The 25,227-nt window shown below is 38.3% G+C and overlaps 1 protein-coding gene across 6 annotated transcripts in view; it reads left to right on the forward strand.

Annotated features, from left to right (window-relative positions):
- Fndc3b (fibronectin type III domain containing 3B) overlaps positions 1-25,227 on the forward strand; it is a 335,425-nt gene that overhangs the window by 276,140 nt on the left and 34,058 nt on the right. For all 6 annotated transcript variants that reach the window (XM_021254196.2, XM_013071609.3, XM_021254201.2 and 3 more), the window contains 6 exons: positions 511-616; positions 1,534-1,706; positions 4,000-4,113; positions 4,387-4,536; positions 9,196-9,476; positions 20,871-21,083. In XM_021254196.2, the coding sequence (XP_021109855.2) occupies positions 511-616; positions 1,534-1,706; positions 4,000-4,113; positions 4,387-4,536; positions 9,196-9,476; positions 20,871-21,083 (1,037 nt within the window). The remainder of the gene's footprint in view (positions 1-510; positions 617-1,533; positions 1,707-3,999; positions 4,114-4,386; positions 4,537-9,195; positions 9,477-20,870; positions 21,084-25,227) is intronic.

Consider the following 25,227-nt stretch of genomic DNA (forward strand, 5'->3'; position numbering starts at 1 on the left):
CAGCTTTCACACCACCTGGCTTATAGAGCCAGATCCTGCAAAAAGAAGGCCTAACAGAACCTGCTGGTTAGTGTCAGACTCTGCTGACTGACACTGATTTTACTTGCTTTTCTGCTATCTGTGAATGATTGGTCATCTATGGCACCATTCTAAAATGTCATCCAGCTGTTGCTTTGTGTTCTGTTGTCCTTATGAAGGGTCTCCCTAATTTTCATTTGAAGGACAGTAACTGTGTACTTAGGATATGCAACATGCATACTTACTAACGTGGCTTCAGAAAGAAGTATTGTGTTTTAACCATTGTCATGTATAGCATAAGCCCCATAAAACATGCAGACATCCATATGGAGATCTTATTACATAAAAAACCTGCAACAGTGTGTACACAATCGATATGTAACTTCCTTTTGGTTGCATTTCACCGTTGCGGGGTAGAATTTGCCTGGTATATTGGAGTCTTGTAAATTCACAGTAACTAACAGATGTTTCTCTCTTGTGTTTCTCCTGCAGTGTTCTGAAAGTCTCCCTGTTCGCACACTAAGCATTGCACCAGGTCAGTGTCGACCACCGAGGGTTTTGGGTAGACCAAAGCACAAAGAAGTCCACTTAGAGTGGGGTGAGTGAAAAGATCTTCACATTGACATTGACAGTTTGGACAATCAAAGACTAATACTTAATGCTTTGTAATTAAGTTTCAAGGCTTCCCTTTGAAACGTGTATACACGTGTGCGTGCACATTGAAGATGTCCATATTCTTCTTAACATATGTTGGCTTGGATTTGTGTCATCCCCTCTCAGCCCTTTTATTGCTCGTGCTCCCATTCCTGATTGAGCCATACGCCTTGTTCATCCTGTACCCTGCTGAAATGCTTTTCTAGGGAGTGTTCCAGAATTGCTCATCTTTTTCAGAAATGTTTCAACTTTATTTATAAAGAAAACTGCTCAGTTTAGAGATTAAATCAAGAAATGATTCACTGGCTAACACTGAAGTTTTCCTTTTCTGTGTGTAATCACCTCTGTTGGTTTGTCATAGGTAGCTCCTGGTATTTTTGTAGTGTTGACTTTAGCCATATTTGTATTTTCAGTTGGACCAGCAGTTTACAGCATATAAGCTGCCAGTGTAAATGTGTAGAACTCTAACAGACTATTTTTTCCTGCCACTTATATCTAAAAATGATACACCAATTTAGGGTCCTGTGTCTGGATTTACCATGACTTTTAATGTTAACATAAAGAGTTTTTTTTCCCCTTAATTCTTCCTTTTATCTGGCATTAAATTGTGAAGAATTTTCCCTAATCCATCTATTATTTTGGAATTACTTTATTAATATAATTAAACATACTGAAATGTACTTGCTTTGGATAGTAGATTTAACATCATTTGAAAATTCTTCATTTTATTAGAGGGTGGGTTTCTTCTGTAAGGGAATTTGAGGACAGGCCACCTACGTAGTATTTTGCAAAAACTAGGTGTGATTTGATCAACTAGAAGCAGCACAGAACTGTGCTAAGATGAATATTCTGCATTTCCAGATGTTCCTGTGTCAGAAAGTGGCTGTGAGGTCTCAGAGTATAGTGTGGAGATGACAGAACCTGAGGATGTGGCTTCAGAAGTATACCATGGGCCAGAGCTGGAGTGTACTGTTGGCAACCTGCTTCCTGGAACCATGTATCGCTTCAGAGTCAGGGCTCTGAACGATGGGGGGGTGAGTGTAAGGTTTCCTACTGGATTCAGAAGCAACATACAAGGTTCCAGCTCTTCTGTTTTTACCCTCTTATAATTCCTTAGCAACATCTATCCAACCTCAACAACTGTTAAAGAACTGTATATAAAATCTTATTTCTGAATTGATATTCTTGTGATCTTATATAGACCCAGCATCAGAAATTTTGTTTCTCTTGTCTTCATAGGGACGTTAATAAGAACATCACCTTGTGTATGCTTTTGATACTTTTTAGAGGAATCTCTTATTCTCTCATTATCAGTTGTGAGAAGTTAGAATTACAGGATAATTCTAATAAAAGTGTTATGCCTTATTATCTATGTGAACCAGCAGTGTCTTAGTTCAGTTTTTAAAACAAGTAGGTCAGAGGCTAGGAAGGCCAACTTACTTGTTTTTGAATTTTCATTTCAAGAGAAAACTAGAACTACCAGGTCCTTTCTTCTACTTCCATATGTGGAGTTCTCAAGGTGGGCTAGCAGAAATTTAGAGTGTGAATATTTATATCTTACCCACAAAGGCATAGTTCTTTTTTTTCTTTAAAGTCACAGAGTGATGTGAACTTTGAGGGAGCTTCTTAAGAAAAAGTATGAGGCACAAAGATTGTGAGGGATTTGGTTGTCAAAGATGGGCAGAAACATAAAGGACAGAAAGTTGTGGTGGGTAAAGCCCTCCCCCAAAGTGCCAGTGGTTTGTATTAATGACCTTCTTGCCAACAGATATAATTAACTGATGTAATTCTTGATGGAACATAATAAAGCCCAACTGACAGTGATACAACAAGCCAAGGACTTTTGTCTGTTTTTTAGTAGTCCTGCTCAAGCCTTTCAAAAGTGAAATTTTGTTTAGCTTTAGTCAGTTCCCTGTCAGCCACAGCTGGCTATGAAAATCTTTCTTCTGAAGTAGGGTTCCATATTTGAGCAGGAGCTGGATTTCTTTTCATTTTCATTAGCAGAGAATTTCAAACACAGCACAGATATTTAAGTGAAAAGTCTAAAAATGAAAGCTGTATTAGTGAGACGATAAGGAAGCCTATGTACTCAAGCTTACGGTTATGTAAGCAGATAGCAAGTGGGTGGTCATGCTCACAGATGCACCAGAGATTTTCTTTCTCTGTTATTTGCCATTTCCCAATCAACCCTTCAGGGGGTCTCTGCCATAACAGCAGAGAGTGAATACTTCTGGTGAGAAGAGCGGAGAAGAATCTGGTTTTGATCTTATGTGTTAGAATCCCAGAGAAACAGAAAGTAACAGTAAACTAACAAAACCACCACATTTATTTTTATTTGGAAGGACCCCTTCTCCCCTGCCCTCTCTCCTGTAGCCTTTGAGTTGGTTTTGTGAGATATCTTCATGGAGCTCCTGTCTTGTGATCAGCAGTCAGGCTGATCTGAGCCCTGCTTTCCTCTTTCACTGATTTATCGTACAAAGATTATCTTCAGCTTTGTTTTATTCCTGTTGGCTTGGAAGTTAAACATCTTTGGGACTATAATCTTCTGGGGTCCACTGCAGAGCTTCCCTCCACTCCCCAGTACCTTTGCAAGTTATATCGGAAAATGTGAGTTTTTTGGTTTGCATTGTCTCAGACATCATTAGCTTGGAAACTATTTCAGTCCGTGCACTGACTCTCAGTTACCACATATTCCACTTTTGGAAAGGGTGGTCCCGGTGATTATGCTTCTCTCACAATGTGCCCAGTCCTAGCAATGCCCGGCTCTGAGCAGTGTGATCACTAATGGCAGTGTAAAGAGAAGATGCATGCTGTGTATGCTTAGAACAGTTGGGATGCTGGGAATGTTCTGCGGGGATGTTACAGGAACATCAGTTTTCATGATGGAAAATACCAGCAACCAGAAGAAATACCCAGAATTTGATAACCAACAATACCGAGTCCATTTTTATTCATTTAAAATGAAGCTGCAGTATGCATCTGACTGACTTTTCTTGGATTTCCTGTGAGAAATCTGAAAGCAGCACTTTGTGTTTTGTCAAGAATCCGCCTCATTTTGTTTCTGTCACAAGAAAGGAAAAATGTTTACTAAGCCAATTTTCTAATCCTTGTGAATTTAAATAGACATATACAATAGACTTTCACCTCTCAGAAATCTCCATATTTAGGGGGAAACCTTATACGTGTTCAATTGAAAGTAAAAACCACTAGGAAATATGTTGTAATCATTTACATACATAATGATATGAGCCTAAGCTTTATTTAGTCACCAGCTTTTATATGCAAGTATATGCACAAACATATGCTCATATGCATCTTCTTTTTCAGTATGGTCCCTATTCCGATGTGTCTGAAATCACTACTGCCACAGGGCCTCCTGGTCAGTGCAAAGCACCTTGTGTTTCTTTTACACCTGATGGATGTGTCCTCGTGAGCTGGGAGGTAAGCTAGGTGCACCAGTTTCTCTTTCTTCTGCTTTACCCCAAATGCAGATTCTGAGGATTCTACAAACCCAAAATATGTGGGTATGCAATTTTTTTTGCTCTGTATGTAGTAATCTCCCTTGACAGTTGTTACTTAGAATTGGGAAATGGTCAGAATTAAGAGGAAATCGAGTGTCTCTTTCATGCCTTTGTTTTATATGTATTTGAAATGTCCCGGGGCATGGTAGTTTTGTCAGTGGTGTTGTTAAGTACCTGACTTTCTGCTCTTCAGACTCCTGAAAGCTCGGGTGCCGACATCTCAGAGTACAGGTTGGAGTGGGGAGAAGATGAAGAGTCCTTAGAACTCATTTATCATGGGACCAACACCTGCTTTGAGATAAGAGATCTGCTGCCTGCTGCAGAATATTGCTGTAGACTACAGGTAGGTAGCACCACTCACAAGAACAGGGGGTCCACCAAGATACTTCAAGAAACCAAGTCAAGGACTTTTGGGAGGATGGCAGAGGAGAGTCTTTTTAAATAAAAATAAACTGTGGTTGTTTGGATAGTTTATGATTACTTTGTGCTTCTCTAGGAGATCCTAACTCATAAGAGCAAAACCAGATTCTTCTCTGCTCTCCTTCCTACTAGAGCTATCTAGCATCTTCGTGTCTGCCAGTTCACTGAATGAATGACAGAGTAACAGAGAAAGATGGCCCAGCTCCTTAGGAAAGTTGCCTTTTAATTCCCTGAAATGTGTACCTCAGTGGGAAAGCCTCTTGGTATTGACAAAAGACAGAAAATCCATATACCACTTGTTAATTGGAGCCCAAACCAAGTATTAGAGTAATTTGGACTAGTGTACCTTGGATTACTTGACCCAACCCCAGTGACCATGTTCAAAGCTAGTTATAAGCTTCTGCTTGGGCATCCAACTAGCATAACATGAGGAACAATGATTCTTAGCCTGACCCCCAAGAATAACAATAATCATGGGCTTATTTTTACTTTATTCACGTGTATTGATAGATGATTTTTTTTCTCCTTTTTAAAGCCTTAGTATATTGAGAAAATAGGGTTCTTTGTCCCTTTTGTCCCTTTGTCCCTTTTTTTCAGAAACATTTCTAGAGCACTAATGTGTGCTAGGATCAAAGGATGATCAGGAGAGATACAAAGATAAATCAGATGTGGTTGTTGACCTTGAAGAGTTATAACTTCACACACCCTTCATTTGAGTAGATAAAAATGTAAAGATACCAAATGTAGGTTGCCACCGGATTTAAGTCATGGATCAGATTGCTTTTAGAAGTATGCCCAGTGTCTCTGGCCTCTTTGGAGAAAATATTCCCTGCATAAATTAGTTTTCCAGGTCAATTGAAGCTCTTTTGTTAATTCTGAAGCCTGGTTTTTCTTAAACCATTTCTGATTAATTTTTTTATTCTCTACCATCCCTCCTCAAGTGGAGCACCTGGGTTGTAATAAACTGTTTGTCAGTGTCAGAGCACATTAGCTGGTCTTTATAGTAGTCATGTGAGTCACTGGGAAAAGGCTAAATGCTATGCCACACTCCTGCTTTTGGAACAAGGCTGTATATAAAGAAAGAACTATCTGCCACCGTGGTAAAGAACTTCTCCCCTATGCTTTAAGCTTTCGTGTCTTTTTAAAAAATTTGTTTTATCCTCCTGCATCATCCTTTTAAGTGCTGGGATCCAGGTGTGTTTTACCAGTCCTAGGTTGGTATGTCTTTAATATGTTCATGTACTTCCCTTTGTCCTTTCAGGTTATATGTTGTCACTTCGCATTGACTTCCCTAAACTGCATTTTAAAAGATGGAATGATATGAATAGAACCTGTGTAATAATCTTGTGTTCTGTATTGATAATCAGAAATAGAAAATATTTTTAAATGTCGACACGTCATAAAATGAGTCAAGACGCTGTGAAGGAGATAGTACTCCTCAGTCTACCCATTATTGGTTTCTTACTACCTGTGAACCATATAAGAATTCTTTTCATTTGACATTACTATCAAATCAGGCTAACTCCAAATAAACTCAAATTAAACCTGAATACTCTGGAATATTTGGCACCTAAAAAATCATTTCAATATCTGTGTTGTGTTTTATAAAAATTGGATAAACCATTTCTTGTTTTACTTGGGAATTATTGAATTTTTACATTCTTCCTAGGAATCTGTAAATCAAGAAATACCAAAGTATTTCTATTCATATGAGGCATATTGTTTATTATAGTCATATTGTTTATTATAGTCATATTATTACTTAGCAAAAGATACTTTTTAAATTATTTCCCTTGAAAATGGGTAACAAGTGATATAAATCAAGAAAATATTTTCCATATAGCCAGGCCTACAAAAGAAAATAGAATACTGGGTAAAACGTTGGAATACAAAAAGAACATTACATACTTGAAAGATTGGTAAGATTTAAATCAGGTCTGTATGTAGTTAATAGTACTGTACCAATGATAGTTTCCTGGATTTAATCACTATTCTGTGGTATGTAAAGTGTTACTATTAGGGAAAGCATGGGGAGACATATGCAGATACTTCTAATAATTTTTTAACTTTTCTGTAAGCCTAAAGTTAGTTCAGATTAAAGAGAGTTCTTAAAAAAAGTAGGAAAGAGTGTTTTGTTCATGATCTTCCTAGTGGAAAGAAGTGAAACACACCTTGTGCTGGCCACCAGTTTAATCTGCTCAGTAACTCAGTGAAATAGGAGTTGTGGTCCCCATCTGACAGCTGAGAAAACTGGCTCAGAGATTAAGTTGCCTAAGATCCCTTACTTGCTAAATGACAGAATAAGATTTGAACTAAACTCCAACACTAAAAGTATATTCCTTTCCTTCTATTATGTGGTGGTACGAAACCTTAGTTGATGTGGACATTATCCTCAACAATAACTTATTTTTCTATCCCAGTGATAAGTTTATATCTGAAAATAAAATAGCATGTGTGAAGCCCTGGGTTCAGTCCCTAGTATTACAAATAAATTATTAAATGAAATCTCAAAATGTAGACTCTTAAAATAATTTGTTAAAATTCTTCCAAAAGAGAGTTAAGGTATTATCTTGAAACAGCACTAACAATCACAATATATTACTATGGAGTTTCAGCAGAGCTTTGATGGTGAGCAAATATCCCTACCCTGATTTTCTTTTAATTAACAAAGAAAGGAGTTCTAAGTTTTGTTTCAGACCTCTGATACAAGAGTTGAAACTTCTTTAATTTTGTAATTTGTCTCAGAAACTTTCCTGTGAGAGCTGGGTTTTAGAGTCCATTCAGTATTATAAGAAGGCTGCCAGATGTTTTTTCTCTTTATAAGAAAAAATACATATTTTTTATAACACGAAGTACATCCTGTGTGTATCACGTCCTATCCCAACTGTCAAGGATACTGGCAGCCTTGCACTTATATAAACAGCATTCTAATCAGACAAGTAAATAAATAAACTGTGTAATATATTGGTGATAAATGTTGTGATGAAAAATAAAGATGAGAAGGGAAATAGAAAATGAGGATCCTAGGGCTTGGAGGGAGGAGAGGGGGGTGATTGCAAGTTTAAGTAGAATATTGGGAAATGTCTGCAGGAGATGAGTGAGTGAGTTGTCCAGGTGTCTTGGAGCAAAGTGTTATAGACATGAGGAAAAACCCACTCCAAGGCTCTGAGGTGGGAGCAGACTTGGTGTCCTTGTGGAACAGCAAAGAAGCCAGTGCAGCTGGAACAGCAGAACAAAAGAAGGTAGCAGACGCTGAAGTCAGAATGCAGATGGGTTTTTTGATCTGTGGTGGTGGTGAGCAGATCAGGTAGGGTCTTTGTAGGCTTTTGTAAGGATTTGAGCATTTGTTCTGAGTAAGATGAGGGGCCATAGAAGGCATTTGAACTGAAAATCCCAACTTTTGTTCTCACAGCCTCACTCTCGCTGTTTATACAGACTGTGGACCAGGGGCACACTAGTGTGGAGGTCATCATGTTAGCTGGATAAGAGAGTGGAGTTGGACTAGGGTGGTGCCAGGTGTGCTTGTGGCCTGGATACGAATATGAGGGGAGAACAGGCATTCAAGGATGACTCCGGGCTATGACTTGAGCCACCTGGAGAATGAGGAGGACCACAGGAGATGCATGGAGATTTTTGTAAAGAAGAATAGGCTGGAGATGAGAAGCTGTGTGGACACTTGAGTTTGGGGTGCTGACTTGATGTGCAAGTGGCAAGGTTCAGAAGGCAGTGAAATACAGGTAGACTTCCCGGGTAGAAACTAAAGCTACACATCTGAATGTGGGGGTCAGATAATGCATTTACCCACTAGACAAGATCTCCAAGTGTTTGAACAGAGGTAGAAAAGAGAATGTGTCTACAGATAGAGCCCTGGCACCTACCAGCACTACAGTAAGTGGTCAGTGTAATGGTAGAACCAGGAAAGGCAATTGAGAAGCAGCAGCAGGCAAAGTAGGAGGAAAAACAAAGAGTTTAGGGTCCTGGAGACCAGGTGACTGTGATGGGAATGCTCAGCTGTTGCTGTGTGGTGAAGTCAGCTGGAGAAAACTTGCCTCAGATGTGGGTTTATCATTCATCTGGAAAGAGCAGAGGCCTTTTTAAAATCTCCTATTGCTGTTCTAGGGCAGCACTTGCCTTTAAAGTCAGATGAACCGGGTTCCAGCTCCAGCTTTGCTTGCAAATCTGACACCTAAAATCATTTAGTCTGACTCTGAGTGGCCATCTCTGTAAAAGGCAGTTAAGAATGCTTCCCATTTAATATCTACTTTGGGGGTTATCATGAAGAGCAGATGGCATGATACAGAAGCTCAAGTGGGCCATACAAATCTAGTGTTGTTTTAATGTTATTTTTTATAAGAGATGATGACTGCTGTGTTATCTTTTGCATTATTAACAGAAAAAGATGTGATTGGCATATTTTGGAAAGTGGTAATTAGATAAAAGTGGATGTTTTGTAGAATTTATTTCTACTTACATGCCTAGCACTGAAAATACTACTTTAGGTTATTTATCAGCAGCTAACAAGGAGGCGTTAGGATGTACTAACAGTGTGATATGTCTTTCATCTCACTTTTCCGTTTTTTAGGCCTTCAATCAAGCAGGAGCAGGACCATACAGTGAGCTTGTCCTTTGCCAGACACCAGCATCTGCCCCTGACCCCGTCTCCACTCTCTGTGTCCTGGAGGAAGAGCCCCTTAATGCCTACCCCAACTCACCATCTGTGTGCCTTGTACTGAGCTGGGAAGAGCCGTGCAATAATGGGTCAGAAATCCTCTCGTACAACATTGACCTTGGAGATAGCAGCATTACTGTGGGCAACACCACCACCCATGTTGTAAAAGATCTCCTTCCAGAAACCACCTACCGGTGAGTGTAAAGAGCACAGCAGCACTGAGAGCTACAAATACTTCACATGCTGAAGGCCAAATCAGTGGATTCTAGCTGTTCTTATCTAATAACGTTTAAGAGTGCTAAATGCAAATGGAACTTAAAGACTTGTGATGTTTTATATTTAATGAGTCAGTTGCAAATTCACACAATTCCTAACCTCAGGGAGAATTTCACCTACCACTTTAATTCAGTCCCCATACACACACACACACACACACACACACACACGCACGCACGCACGCACACACCCGCTGATTATCACTTTGTCTTTCAATATTTTCACAGTGACTCATCTCCCTCTATGGACACTCTCTATTCTCACCCATGTATTTGCCCACTTTGAACCAGTGTGCATCCATTCTTCTGCTTCTTCCAAAGCAAATGCATTGTTACAAAACATTTATGGCAGAGATATGACTTAGGATTTCACAAGGGGCAAGAGAAAAGAAGATACATCATATACTATCACACAAAACTCAGTTAACATCTTTACTCTCTCTTTCCCTGAGAGTTTCTTACCTGGGAGGTTGTTCCTCTTTTCTGACACCTGTTTCTTCTACATGGCCTTCAAAATTTCAAATCATTTTGCTCTATCTCCAAGTTGCCATAATCCATTCAAAACAAACATTATAGTTAGCAGAACCATATCACTAGAAGTGCAGGAAAGAGCTTTCTTGGTGATGCTCCACGATTTCTCAGGGAGATGTGGGTATGCATAGACTCAGACGCAGGTCATAACTATGTCTTTATTACTTAAGTTCTCTATGTCCCTGTTTCTTGTACAAAATGAGAACAAGATTACTTTCTTTACATGCATGTTGTGGAAGTAAATGCCTGAATGTTACATGCTTACAATAGAGACATGCATGTGCATAACAGGCATTCAAAGTTTGATCATCATCAAGATCTTCATCCAACAAAACTAGATTTTCCTCAGCAGGCTGATCAACTTGCTGCCCCAAGATGGGTTTATCATTTCACTAATTTTTTTCCTGTAGTGATTTCTAATTCTGTAGTCTGGTAGACTATCCTTTTTATACCCAGAAGCTAAAGAAAGAATTCACCCAGTGAGCTGTAAACACCATTTTTCCATCCCGATATATCTTATATCTGCTTCTTTCTCTCTTACTAGGTCTTTATTTTTGTTAGTAATTCATGTATCAGTTTAACTTTTCAGAACAATAAGAGTTTTTGCTTACTTTTTTATACACTGTCATTCTTTTAAGAAATCTTGAGACTCTCAAGTATAAATCTAAGGTAATGTGATTGTGACATTACATGGTGAAAATAACATTAGGGAGACTCATGATTCTGAATGGCAGGATGGTTAGACATAGGACTTGAGGGCTAGGGATGTAGCTCAGGGATAGAGAGTTTGCCTAGCATGTGCAAGGCCCTGGGTCTGATCTCTCAGGCCAGAACTTTGCAACAGCCACACCGGAGCAGAGTTTCACAGCTAAATTTTGTGTCTACTCTGATCTACACCCTCCTCTACCCCAAAGATGACTCAGATCCTCAGGTCAGCCCTCTGAACATTAAGATCAGAAATGTTTAAAGAGACTTTTGGCCAAGGTGTTAGCCTAAGAACTTCCTTCATCCTGACACTGTATCTACCTTCAAGTTGGCTTACCTGATTATGAAACTTTAAGATGTGTAGAAGCATGACACTGGATGTATGTTGACTTGATCTGTTAATCAGTTTACAGTCAAATGACTTCTAAAAAGAAGTCCAAGGCTCCAGGGTACAAATGAAAAAAGTATTTAGAATCTTTGTTTAATAAGAGAGAGCTGAAATTATTAAATCGCTGAAACTACTAAAAAGATCTCCCATGTTAAGTGGTTGATTTTAAGATGTTATAAATTACCTCATAGGATAGTTCTATTTTAGAGAAGATAAAAGATGATTAAATGGTTTAATAATGTAGGAGCTATAGAATGCTTAGATTAAAAGCAAAAAAAAATCCTTTGGATAAAGTATTTTATGGGTGTAGCATAAATAATTCAGTGGTGATATGCCAAGGCTAGTATATTGAGCTAAATGTGGAAAGACAGATAAATTGGGAGGCCATCACCTTTTAACTTTTAAGGTGCCTTTTTAGACAGATTCAGATTGCATAGTTATATCATCTATTCTTGGCCAAAATAAGAAAAACTGTGTGAAAGTCTTTGCTGGCCAATTAATTAATTATAAATTGGACATTGTATATTTTATTTAAAATAATATTTAAAGTCAACCTTTCTACAGCTTTAGGAATTTAGTACAAAAGTGGACACTATATGGTAGAACTCTGATCAATTCACAGCCTTGGAATATTGTTTCAAAAACACAGTTGAGCTGAGTTCGATCCCCAGTACCAAAGAAAAACACAATTGACAGCAGTAATTATAGTGAAATTCAAAATGAGTATGTCAAGGAACTAAGGATATAATTTTGGTCCAATTAACTTTTACCTCACCCTTTTCTGTTCCTTAAATTGGGGAAAATACAAGTGAACGGATCATGTTGTTCTAGATAAAAATGTAAAATGAAACAGTTTAAGCAGCCATAGAGCTCTAAAGAAAGGACTTGTTCCTTTTGTTTGATATTTTTTTAAACCTTCAACAATTGCACATTGTTCTCACAGTGAGTGTATGTTTTCCTGGATGCCAGGACAGCATTGTGTGGCTCTGTAGTAAGTCTACTGATCTAGAGCCAGTTTCAAGTGCACCCCTGGCTTCTTCACTGGTACTTGCAGAACTCCCCACTGGCTTGCTGTCACATGCTGTCTGACACTGTCTGGAATATGGGGTTCTTTTAAAGGCATTACTTTTAAGTTAAGAACTCAATTGAGGTTGAGTCTGTGTTTTGGTGTGAAGAGAAAAAAACCCTAAAAACAGAAACAGCTTTCCTTTGTGTGCTTCCTGCCCAGTTGAGTCATGGACCTTGTGAGCAGACAGAGGCATGGGGTCACCTGCTGTCACCCTTCCTGGCCCTGGCCTCAGCATCCCAGGTGACAGGAGTAGTGTTCCAGCTTCTGTTCACCGTGCAGTCTACTATATTTGTGAATAACTCCACTTTTGTAATGTTTCCTTTATACTTTGTCAGATCCTCTCTACATCCTAAACCAACTCAGATGACCCTGGAACTTCCTGTGGAGCACTGGTCCTGGGTCCAGCAGCTTCAGCATCACCTGGAAGCTTATTAAAATGCTGTCAAGCCCACCCCAGACTTATCTAATTAGAAATTCTAGGGGCGGGGCCTAGTATGTACTCTGTGCTTTAATTAGCCTAGGTGATTTTTGTGCATGTATACATATGAAAAACATTGCCCTAGAATAGTGATTCTTAAATATCAGTATATATTAGTTGCCTGGAAAGTCCTTGTAAAATACTGGTGTCTGAGCCCCACTCCTATAGTTAGGCCAAGGCAGAACATGTCATAGTATCAGCTCTCCCACATAAGTGTGCTCACCATTCAGACTGACTTCACTGGCATGAGTTTTCTCCACCCTCCTTTATCACCTCCAGACAACTTCGGCTTCTTGATAACCTCTCCATGTGGAGTGTTTAGACTTTAGGAATGGCCCAGCCAGCTGAGTAGAGTAGCATTGTCACCTCCCCTGTTCTCTATCCTGGCAATTAGAAAGGTTGCCTAAGATTACTTTTTTGGGCAGTTTCATTGTATGTTTGACTTCATACTAAGCTAGTAAACAGTTAAAACTTAAAGTAGATTTGTTTGTTATGATTATTTTTGCCAAGTCAAAAGAAGATGAAAACAACATTAGATTCCTTATTGTATGTTAAGCTGCCGTAAGTGAATCATAAATCATTTCACTGTAACAAGATGAGGTAGTTTTACTAGGAGACACATGCTGAGTAGTTCAGAAATTAACAGGCTGGAGTTAACCATGACTTTAATGCTTCACTTCTTTACCCTGTGACCTTTGGCAAGTTATTTAAGCCCTTTGTGCCTCAGTCTCCTAAAATGTAAAGTGAGGAAACCAGTTTTAATTGCCTCGGAGGGTTGGGGTGTGCGTGTGCGTGTGTGTGTGTGTGTTAGGAAAAGATTTCAGCTACCTTGTCTGGGGCCTGACACATGAGCAGTCAGTAAATTATCAGTCATTTGTGTTTGGTGGAGAGAAAATGAGCTGGGAAGCAGGTTGGCTTGTCTGTGGAAATTGAGCATAACCCCTTAAGCAAGGGGAGACATGGAAGCTTTGCCCTGAGGAAGTAAACCTAAGTGCTGGAGAGGGGCTGGAGGCATCTGTGAGCCCAAGGCCAGCTCACTTTCCCTCCTGGGAGCCTTCTCTGAGCACCTTTCTGCTGCAAAGGAGTTTTCTGTGTTAAGGCTGCTTCTTCAGAAGGTATCTGAGGGTGACTCTCTTGTCTAAATTCTTCTGGTCTTCCTTAGATGATGGGAAGGTGGACAGGGCTGTGATGCTGGAAAAAATCCATCCTTCTTAGGACTCCCCTCTGCCTGGGACCCTTTGCCTCAGTTTCCCTATCCCAGTGCATGAGTGCTAGGATGACTAACCATAAGGAAGTCCTCTTCCCCAGTTAGGGACAATTTGTTTTGCAAGTCATTCTCCTTTTAATATATTTAGTGTTGGAAATTTGACTGTGTATGTGTACAAAGTGCATAGTAGAAGGCTATTATGTCCTGAAGCAGGAATGTAATTGCAATTTATATTAGACAGATAGTTTAATGATGGATATTTATCAAAACTTACAAAGATATGCTTCTTAGTTTGATTTACTTAATCAGTAGTATTTATATTGATGGATAGTTCAGACTCCTGGAAATGTGGAGAGAATTTTTCACAGTATCCTGGCTAAAATACCATTTGCTCAGGGTTACATCACTTCCAAAATTGGAAAGCAAAGTTCTGTTCCTTTCTATTTAATCTGCAGCACTTAAGATTTCAAAAACTGATATGAAAGTTTTGAAAAAAAATCTGTGGATCCTATCTAAATTTGAAGGTTAAAATATTACCTTGGCTAAAAGAAGACTTGTCAGGTTTAGATTTGAGGTAGATTTAATGAATGGAACCCTTATTGTGAGCAGTGATGGCATGTGTATTTAAGGCTAGTATATATGCTTAGCGTATATGCATCTCGATAAAAGTTCAGAGAACCATATAGAGCTAGAGATATCAGGAACACAGTCCTTAACCAAAATACTGTGGACACTGAGAAAATAAGTGAATTTATAGAAGAAATCAAATCATCCAGATAGTTGTTTTCTAAATTTTTTTTAATCTTTTTTTAGTACATGTTTGTGATACATAATAAATATATTCATCATGAGGAGTTGATATATGTACATGTCACATTATAATCCTTTGTACAATTTTTAAAAATTTTCTAAGTGATTCAAGTCTCTTGCGGTTTTTTGTTTCTGTTTTTGTGACAGGGTTTCACTTTATAGTCCAGGCTGGGTTTGAACTCACTGTGTAGTCCAGACTGACCTCACATTTGAAATCCTCTGGCCTTACTCTCCCAAGTGCTGGGATTACAGCACACCAGGCACCTGACAGATCTCTTTAAGTTTTTATGCTTGCTTGTTCTCTTTTACTTTGTTTGTCTTCTTGATCAGAATAGAACAAGAATGAGTCTGAAGAAACAGTATTACCTCCTTTTGTGTATTACAATAGCTAAGGGCTCTGCCTAGAGAGAAAGAAAGGATAGGGCTTCTAGGAACACCAAGGTGAGCTTATCTCTGTAGGACCAAGGGCCAGCAGGCAGCAGAAAGCAACTTGAGACTCTGTGAATACCTGTGCCTAGAATAAGGGAGAGGACTCAGGTTTTGAACACTGGAAAGACCTTAAAATAAATCTGGTAGGTCAGGAAATTTGTGATACCACTGAAGAAAGACTGAGACTTGATGTCTGGTTTCTCTTTTCCTGAAAAGGGCAAGAGCACAGTCATTTGTTCCATTATGATAGCTGCTTCTCTCCAGTTGCAGAAATAATTGTTACATTCCACTTACAGCAAAAAGCTCCTGTATTAATTCCATGAAGCAGTTTTGAGGCTCATGTAAGAAGCAAAAAAGTTTGTTTTCACTTTGCAGTATTATACTGAGAGACTTAATTGCTTATCTATGAAGGACTTCATCTGGCCTCCAGTATAACAGAATCTACAAAAAGTAAAGCCCTTGTAATGATGTTTTTGTGGACTATAGCAGAGATAATTATTCACTGCATTCTAAACTGTGAGGCATATTACTTGTCTAATTTTGCATATTATGAATAAAGATATTATAAACATTTGTGTGAGGGCTTTTGTGTGAACATAGTGTTCATTTCTCTTGAGTAAATACCTAAGAATGGGATTGCTGGGTCGTATAAATATGTATTTAACTTTATGAGAACTATTTTCCACCATAGTTGTACCACTTTTCATTCTCAGCAAAATATGAGAGTTCCAGTTGCTCCTTATCCTAAGATAAATAGATGATAGATAGATAGATAGATAGATAGATAGATAGATAGATAGATTTATATACATATGTATGTTGTTGTGGTTTAATTTGAATTTTCCTAGCTGTACAATATATAGCTGTATTTATCATCTATATATCCAATCAGGTTGTTTTCTTCCTGTTGAATTTTGAGAGGTCTTTATAGTTCTGAATACAAATCCTTTGTCAGAGATTTAATTTACAGTATTTTTCTTGAGATGTACCTTACCTTCATTCTCTTAACAGTGTAAAAGTTTACTTTTGATAAAAGCCAGTTTTTCAATTTTGTTTCTCTTATGTAAGACCCATACTTTTCGTGTCATATATAAAAACCCTTTATCCAATACTAGGCAATAAAACTTACCTCCTGTTTTTGTCTTAAAAGCTTTATATTCTACTGTTAGATCTGTGGTCTGTTTTGAACTAAGTTTTATATCAAGTGTGAACTTGAAGTTGAGGTTTATTTTTTCCTGTTGATACCCAGTTGCTCCAAAACTATTATTTAAAAAGACTATCCTTTCTCCATTGGATAGCTTTTACACCTTTGTTATTTGTGTAGATCTATTTCTGCAGACTCTGTCCTGTGGCACTGACCTATGTGTCTGTCTCTTTATCAGTACCACACTGTCTTGATTACGTAGCTTTACAGTAAGTCCTAAAATCAGGTAGTATGAGTCTTCTAACTTTATACTTATTTCTCAAACTTATGTTAGCTATTTTAATTCCCTTTCCTTTCCACATAACTTCTTTCTTTTTTTATTGGTGTATATTTGCAATACATAATAAAAGTATTTATCGTGGAGAATTGGTACAATACGTACTGCATCTTGATCCTTTTGACTTCCATCTTCCCTTTGCTCCTGTTCCATTAACACTCTCTCTTTCCTTCCTCTCATATCTCCTTATATATCCACGTAACTTTTAGAATCAACTTGTTTTTATCTCCCAAGAATCTTCCTCAGATTTTGTTTTGTTTTGTTTCCTGAATTACAATATTTCTATGGATCAGTTTGGGGAGAGTTGACATTTTTACTATGAGGAGCCTTCTTCCATTGTCTCTCTCTATTGGTGTAGGTGTCCTTTAATACTTTCAGCAGTGTCTTATAGTTTCTGTTTCTTCCTTTCTTTCCTGTGTGTGTTTCTTTTTCTCCTTTATTTTTGCTCCTCGCTGGCTCTTCCAGTTAATGATATTAGAGTGGTGAAAATAGACATCCGCGCTCCTTGTTTCCAGTCTTAAAGGGAAAATATTTTATCTTTCACCATAAACATGATATCAGTTATAGGTATTTTCATAGATATTCTTTTTCAGGTTGAAGAAGCTCTCGTCTCCTAGTTGGCTGAGAATTTTTATCATGAATAGATTTTTGGATTTTATCAGATGCTTTTTCTTAATCAACCAATATAAACATCTGATTTTTCTTCTTCAGACGGCCTAAAGGCTGAGGAATGAGAAATGAGGAAAGGGAAAGAAAAGCAGAACAGGGGCTCTACCCAACTCTGAGCATTTGTAGACCTCTCTGTACCCCTCCTCGCTCTCTCCCCATCCTCCCCTGCCCCAAACCAGGGCTTTTCCTGGAGCTCTGTTCCTGCACACATCCACTCCTGAATTTAGGCTTCATGCGTCCAAGCTAAGGGATAATAGAGGGAAAAATGGTAAATTCATTGCTGATTTGGTGAAGATTCAAATTCTATCTGCCAGCTACTATTTACTTTTTAGCATTCTTAAATAGCTGGATCCTTTTGTCCAGATTTAATAGCTGTGTTCTTTGGAAAAAAAATGAGTTCCATCTAATGTAGAATTAAACCTTTTCCTCCCCTAACAATATAAAGCATATTAGGTTGACTTGCTAACCTACAGAATCTTTTTTTTATTTGTATTTCAATAATTTAATTGAAAAGTAAATCTCTTAGTACCAAACATAATGGTAGTTGGTTAGTTAGTTACCTCTGCCAACTCGGAATTGATACTGATGTTTTCAAAGTATTGAAATATATCAGCCTTATGGTAAAACTGAAGTTATCCACAAAAAAGTTAAAGGTAGAATATACTGTGCTTCTTTGGTTTATTTTTCAATGCTTATTTATCTGTAACATGATGTCTAAATTGGTTACATTCATTTTGAATAGATTCAGGCTTCAGACTACACTAACTGTTTACAACACTGACGATATATGTACATCTCTTTACATTCATTGGGTTATAGAGAATTCCAAACACCACCTCAGCAATCTCATAATTATGGCGGTGCCTCTTTACTTTTCTTAAGACACATTATGGAAATTTGTGAAAGTATATTCTATTCCCTCAAAAAAAAAAAAAAAACAGGAAGCAATGGCAGTTTTATAAAAACAGTCCATAGTAAAACCTGGAGTGCTTTATCTACCTAAAACTTATGATAAAGCAAGTTTTCAGAATGATAATTGATTTTGACTTACTATGTAATATAATAGAACATATTTTTTTAATGGAACTCGATATCTGAGGAACTAGACTCTGTATGGAAATTTTTATCATCAATACAAATGTCACCTGTTTCTTAGAAGAAACATTAAAGATAGCTCAATGAATATGCCAAACTTAGTAGGTCTGTATTTTTGCTTAATACAAAGTGTTTTTAAATTTAAATGTAATTTCCATACAGCAATAATATTATCTCTGAACTATCTATTACTTGCATTATGGGTGCAAGAAACCATTACATTATCTAGAATATAACCTTTATTATGCCTTCAAAAAGTACATGTGTGAAATGTGGGTTTTAATGTAAATCTCATAATTTAAAATTTAACATTTAAATTAAGTAGGTTACCATTTTCAATACTACCTAAATATAATATATTGATCCAATATAGAAAGTTAAATTAACATTAGAAATGAAGATTCACAGTTCACATTTTCAGGCTTGTATTAAGTGTTTCACATTTAGGCCTTTAGCATTACAGCTGAATTCAAATCTGAACAATCCTACTGGAGCATTATATTAATTAGGTAGTTTTCCAAAGATGGAGAACATCATACTAATCTAGTTGTGATGTTTTGAGGGCTCATAACTTAAATCCGTTATAACGTTATGGAATCCATAGTTCAGGGTTGTGCAGAAAGGCTTCAAGGAAATTTTTTTGTTGCTGCAATAATACTGTTTATGTAAAGAACAAAAACCCCAACTTATCAAAAGTTTATCTAAATACTACTAGCTGTAATTTTTTGTACCTAAGTTTTATAATCATAGGTAGATGTGTTAAATATTAAAATTTAGTTTTGAGTAGGAAAGATAAATCATTACTGTAAGTTAATAAATTTAGATGGCAAGAACATATAGAATATATTCAATGACTGAATTTATATTTTTATGAATATAATTATTTTCTATTATTCCAGTTGCAATAGCAGTATGTTGAGACATACTGGCAGTTTTCAGAAACCCAAAAGAGATCGTCTGCTTTGTATTGGTTTTTCTTTAGGTATAATATTCAAGTTCATAATGATTCTGCTTATAAGACTTACAGAATCTTTTAAGTTTGAAGAATTCAGGCCAGCTGGAAGCCACATGATGTCTTTCAGTATTATGATACTTAAGTGATATTTAAACATCAACAGTAAATGCTATAAAGTGAGAAATACAGTACAATAAATTGGAAGGATATTTGAAGGAGATCTGTTCCCAAAAATTTCTCTCTATTAGTCATTATAGCATGTTTTGAAACACTATGTTTTTAATGCAAATCAAGTTTAACTATTGAAACTTTCCAAACTTTTGATGCTACTCAGTCAACTCAGCAGGATCCCTGTGTATCTAGCAAGGGGTCTAGGTGGAGGTTTCCATGGGAGGGCTGACAATAAGTCACAGAGAAGTTAGGAGACGTACACCTGGGAATACTCCTAACATGTGTGAAGCTGTGGAAATATGTGTGAGGCTGTTTGAGAAAACAGCAATTTAGGGAGTAGCCATAGTGTACAGAAGAAAAGAGGGAGGGGAGGGGAGTTCTTTGGTCAGAGAAGGAGAGGAGAAATGCCATCTGGGGCTGTGCCACCGAATCCCAGCTTCAAGGACATACAGCGACTGCAGAGAGGAGTATCCACGATGCGGATGGAGCAGCACCATCGATGCGGTGTTCAGTGATCTTGGAGAGCTATTTCAGACACCTGGATGGGAAATAGGGGCAAAGAAAAAGAGAAATAATAATCCCACTAAATATATAAAAGAGTACTTTATACATACATTTTAACTCTTGTGAGATTTGAAGTTCCTAGACCATAAAGGTGCTGTTAATGTATCTTTTCTACCTATAACATTGCATATAGTAAGCATCCAGTGAAGATTTTTGCACTCTGCTGCTGGCAGCGTCTGCTCACTGGCTCTTGTTAAGGACTTACAGAGTCGTTGGGTAATGCTGGCCAGTGGGAGCGGCTAAACTGCCCTATTGAAGGGTTGTTGTCCTTTGTATTTGACTCTAAAGGAGATTTATTTGTTTCCCTATTAAGTTTACTCTTTTTTTTTTTCTGGAACCGGGGATCGAACTCAGGTCCTTGCGCTTGCGCAGCAGGCGGCGAAACCACTGAGCTAAATCCCCAGCCCTAAGTTTACTCTTTATAACTCATCTTACTTCCAGAATTAACTTTGAGACAGGTAAAGGGTCCCTACAGCAAAATATAAAAGCATGTGTTTAGGATGTCTTCCCTTAAATAATGCACCTTTTGTTGTCCTTTTTCCACTTAAAGAGCTAAAGGATATTTTATTAGTCTGATTTTTTTAAAAAAACAGAGTACTGTATGCTCAGTCCTCTGAGCCGTTGTCTTAAATACTTCTCCTTGTTTTGCTTTATTATGTAGTATTGCTTTAGGGGCATGTAATAAATTGTCCACTCTATGTTTATTTCAAATGAAGAATTGCCTTCTTAAACCTGTATTGTTTGTGTTTTTCTTTTTCCAGGATCAGAATTCAGGCTGTAAATGAAATTGGAGCTGGACCATTTAGTCAGTTCATTAAAGCAAAAACTCGACCATTACCACCCTTGCCTCCTAGGCTAGAATGTGCTGCAGCTGGGCCACAGAGCCTGAAGCTAAAATGGGGTGACAGTAACTCTAAGACACATGCTGCTGATGACATGGTGTACACACTACAGCTGGAGGACAGAAACAAAAGGTATGGCGGGGCAAGGGTACCTGGAGCTTCTGCGGCTTTTCACTTGGCCAAAATCTCAACTGGTTCATCCTTATTTACTCTTTCTAACCCCAAAACACTCTTTCTCCTTTTTCAGGAGAGGAACCTGTGTATTTGACTCTCGCATTTTATACCCAAAGTTGTACCTTCCATTTTCCATTGAGAATTCCTAAACATTCAAAAGATCCTGATTTCCCTACTTGTGATACTATATTCATTTTTCCTTCATAAAGCCAATAATGGAGAGAAAATATCTAAAAAGAAAATAGCCAAATTCAAGTTTACACCGTGTGATAGCATTGTATTAGTCACTGGTGCAGAGGGAAATAAGATCGGGAAGAGTTGTTACCTCTTTAAATATTCAGTAATCACCAGAACAAACATGTTTACCAACCTACAGTAGCTGTGGTTGATGTACAGATGAGGGTTGCACTTTGTTACTATGAGCAATGCAATATCAAATTAAACAAAACAAATAGGAGGGTTGTTTTTTTTTTTTATAAGACTCTATGCCCAGAAAACACTTGTGGCTATAGAAATCAAATCCAGCCTTTCACATTGTATTTGTTTAACCTAACTTCATTTGCTCTGAAAATGACCGATCAGAAGACAGGCAGCCAAACTGTACTTAGGAATAATCAGATGCTGAGCAAAAGTTAATAGCAACAGAATGTTCTGTTACGAAAGGTCCTAATCAGAATCTGGCCAAGGAAGTGGGATAGCACCATACAACCAAGGCAGCACAAACCAGTGCAGGATAGGAGCATCTCTGTCATTTCCCCCATGCTGCATAATATTCTCTCCTTTGACATGGGGTTCTAATTCCCATAGAAAACCCCTTCCAATCCTGACCACTACTCTGTAATCAAGTGCTTTGACTTACTCAATGCAAGAGTCCTGTGGACTTTCCAAGGGGTCTGAGGTCCAGAAGTCACAACAAAGGCTTTGTCTGGACCCCACTCACATAGCCACTGCAGTGTATCGAGCCCTCTAGAGAGAGTGCTGTAAAGACAGTGCAGAGAGCTGGACTGGCCAGAGTGGCTCTGTGGCTTATTGAGAAAAATAATGGAGAAACATGGGCAAAGGAGATCCTGAGAAGCAACAGGCAAAATGTCCTCAGGTGCACTCTTTGCAGACTGGCTAGGAGATAAGCAGCACCCAGGTGCTCCCATGAGTTGCCCAGGGTTTTGTGAGATGTGTTCAGGGAGGTGAAAGGCCATGTCTACTAGAGAAAGGAGAAATGGAAGACATGGCAAAGACAAGGCCCAGTATGAAAGAGGCATGAAGATCTACAGTTCCTAAAGAGGAAGCAAAAAAAGAAGTTCCAGGATTAAAAAAAGTAAGAAGAAATACAAGGAAGCTAGAGAGGAGGTGCAGGAAGAAGAGGATGATCATGATGAATAAGTCTGTTTCAGTTTTTTCCTTGGCTGTAATGCATTTAGCCCCCTGTATGCAACTCACTTCTTTTAGAGAAAATATTGAAATATAAGATTGTGTATGTCTTTAACCCTCTTGTTGCTGAGACATAATACCCAACACCCACAACTTAAAGGAGGAAAGTTTTATTTTGTCTTACAGTTTCAGAAGTCTCAGTCCTTGCATGGGCGGCTGGTTCTAAGGCAGGAACAGCACGGTGGAAGGGCTTTCCCATGGTGGAGAGCTGCCCACATCATGGCCAGGGAGCAGAGAGAAGGGAGATGCACCCTTCCAGGTCTCCCCTCCAGTGACCTCCCCCTAACCAGGCCCCAGCCCTGACAGCAAGTTGGCCGCAGCTGCCCACAATGTTTTATTTGCTTTCCAAAAGCCCCACCTCTTACCCCTGAAAATTTTAGCAATCATTCTAATCCAATACAATGTGAGATTTGTTTTTAAAATGTACATTTTGTGTAGTTAACACACTACTGGATATATCTTTACTAGTCCTGTCCTGGTGGTATTTTTAGTAGCCTCTAACCTTGCCTGGCACAATGCTGAGGTTGTCAATTGTCATGGATATTAAAGCAGGTTCTTGATGCTGTAGTTTCTAATGCAGCTTATATTAAATAATTGTTCTCCATAATTGCAAAAGAAAAGATGTAGTGATTTTGTTGACATTGTAAATGTGCCTAGATAAATACAATTTTTTTAGTAGAGAGAAAAGTGAGAAAAAAGCTATAATGCCTGCCTGCAGAAACGTAATAGTAACTCATAAATAATCACAGAACACTAAGTGCCACAGGAGAAAAGTGTCCCAGGAGTTTGAAGGATACAGAAAACATCTGAGCACAAAGATCAGGAGAAGCTTCTTAAAGAAGGTGACATTTGGACTTGACTTTGAAGTACCTGGAAGACCCAGTAGTTTGATGGCAGAAGAACAGTTCTGGGGTAGAGAGCACAGAGAAAGTGAGGCTTCTGTTGACAAGTTCACTAGAGATTATCATCCTCACCTGTGTAAACGGTCACTCATCTGTTTATTGAGCACTCATGTACAGGATCACGCATCCTTTGGCTGTGTTTTCATGGCGTCATTATTTTGCTTGCAAGGAAGGACCTTTTTAAACCAAGGGGGCTGGCAAAAACAGGAATTATGAACTAACAGAAATCACGATGAATATATAAAGGTAGCATTTGGGGAAGTTTTTAAATAAAATTTTACATTTTTTCCCAGGCCTTTGTCTTCCTTTGGTGGTAGAACATTTCAGAGAATATTTTCCAGTTCTGCTGTATCAGAAAGTGTGAAACACAGGAAAACTGTTGAAGCTGGTGCTTAGAATTAGAACCAGTGCCTCCCTATTCCCATGCTGTGCCTCGACTTCTTCCTCCAGGAACATTGAAGTGGGGGCGGGGGGGTCGGCTCTGCACCCATCTGGGCTTCCTATTTTGCTGCAGTCCTGCCCCATGTGGAGCAGCCACCCAAGGGTGCCTTGTCTAGAGAATTGTGCACATGTGTGCTCTGATCCAAGGCTTTTTGTGACATGGAGCAGCTCCTGGGCACAGAAGAAAAATTCCACAAACATTTGTCCGAATTAATGAGTATGCTATCATGAGACATGTCAATATGCCAGGCAGAAAATAGCACAGAATCTAGTAATCAAATACACCCCTCCAAAGAAAACACCCATGCCTCTCCATGTCCATCAGATAAATGACTTGCCTAAATGTAAATGGTGATTTAAGAAATCTGACTATTAGGAACAATACTTTTCTTAATTTTATGAGCTGGAGTCCAGATTTATCTTTTCTAAATTAGATTTGTCAGTGCTCTCAGAAAGTTATTAAAGTGATGGGAATACGGAGCATAATAAATTCTCATTCTATTTGTGGAATAATTTTCCTGGGATTTAATGGGATGAGGACGACCTAATTTTAATTTGAAGGTGACCTTCGTTGGTGTCTTGAAACCAAACTCTTGTAGTAACTGGTCCCTTGACTCTCAAACTTTATGTTTGGATCTTGACTTACAAAGGTCCTAGAGAAAGTATTTGATTTAGATACATTCTGACCCTTGTGATTAGCATAGTTTTGACCAACTATAATCTTTTCAGGTTTCTTTAGCACTCAGGCCTGGGCTCTTCAGTTGCAAAGACAGTGTCTTCCCAGCTGTCTTATTCAGTGACCCTGTTGCTAGATTAGTTTCTAGTTGAGGCTCTTGGGGAAAGTGGATGTGTTCTTTAGCACACATACTAAATTCATTAACTACAATAGGTTCTTACTGTGAATGTGTCAAAAACATACATCCTGCTTATTGCCAGGGTGAGAACCAGAAATAGGTTTGGTTGTATTTTTAAATTTACATTTTTCCTTGTCAGCTCTCAAAATCTCTTTTGTGGGCATTGGAGAGAAGAGTGGCTGACATCTGAGTTGTATAGCTGTCCTTGCCTTCAGAAAGTATTCCGAACTCTTAAAACATTTTTCACCAGAAGCACAGTATAAATTAATAAATCCAGGCTTGGTCATAGATGAGAGTTGAGTCCATTTTGGCTCCTAAACTGTGACTCTGAGTTTACCTTTGTTCATGAAATGAGATTAAATGAGACAGTGGCCTCTGAGGGTGTCTGCCTTTTTCACCTTAAAGCCTCAAGTCTTTGTAAATCATTTGTGAACTAAATCCTGTAGGAAAAGGTGACCCTTCTGAATGACTGGAGTA

The sequence above is a fragment of the Heterocephalus glaber genome, unplaced genomic scaffold (genome assembly GCF_053883595.1).
Source record: "Heterocephalus glaber isolate CG9 unplaced genomic scaffold, H.glaber_assembly_v1.0 deba00001504, whole genome shotgun sequence".
Lineage (NCBI taxonomy): Eukaryota > Metazoa > Chordata > Mammalia > Rodentia > Bathyergidae > Heterocephalus > Heterocephalus glaber.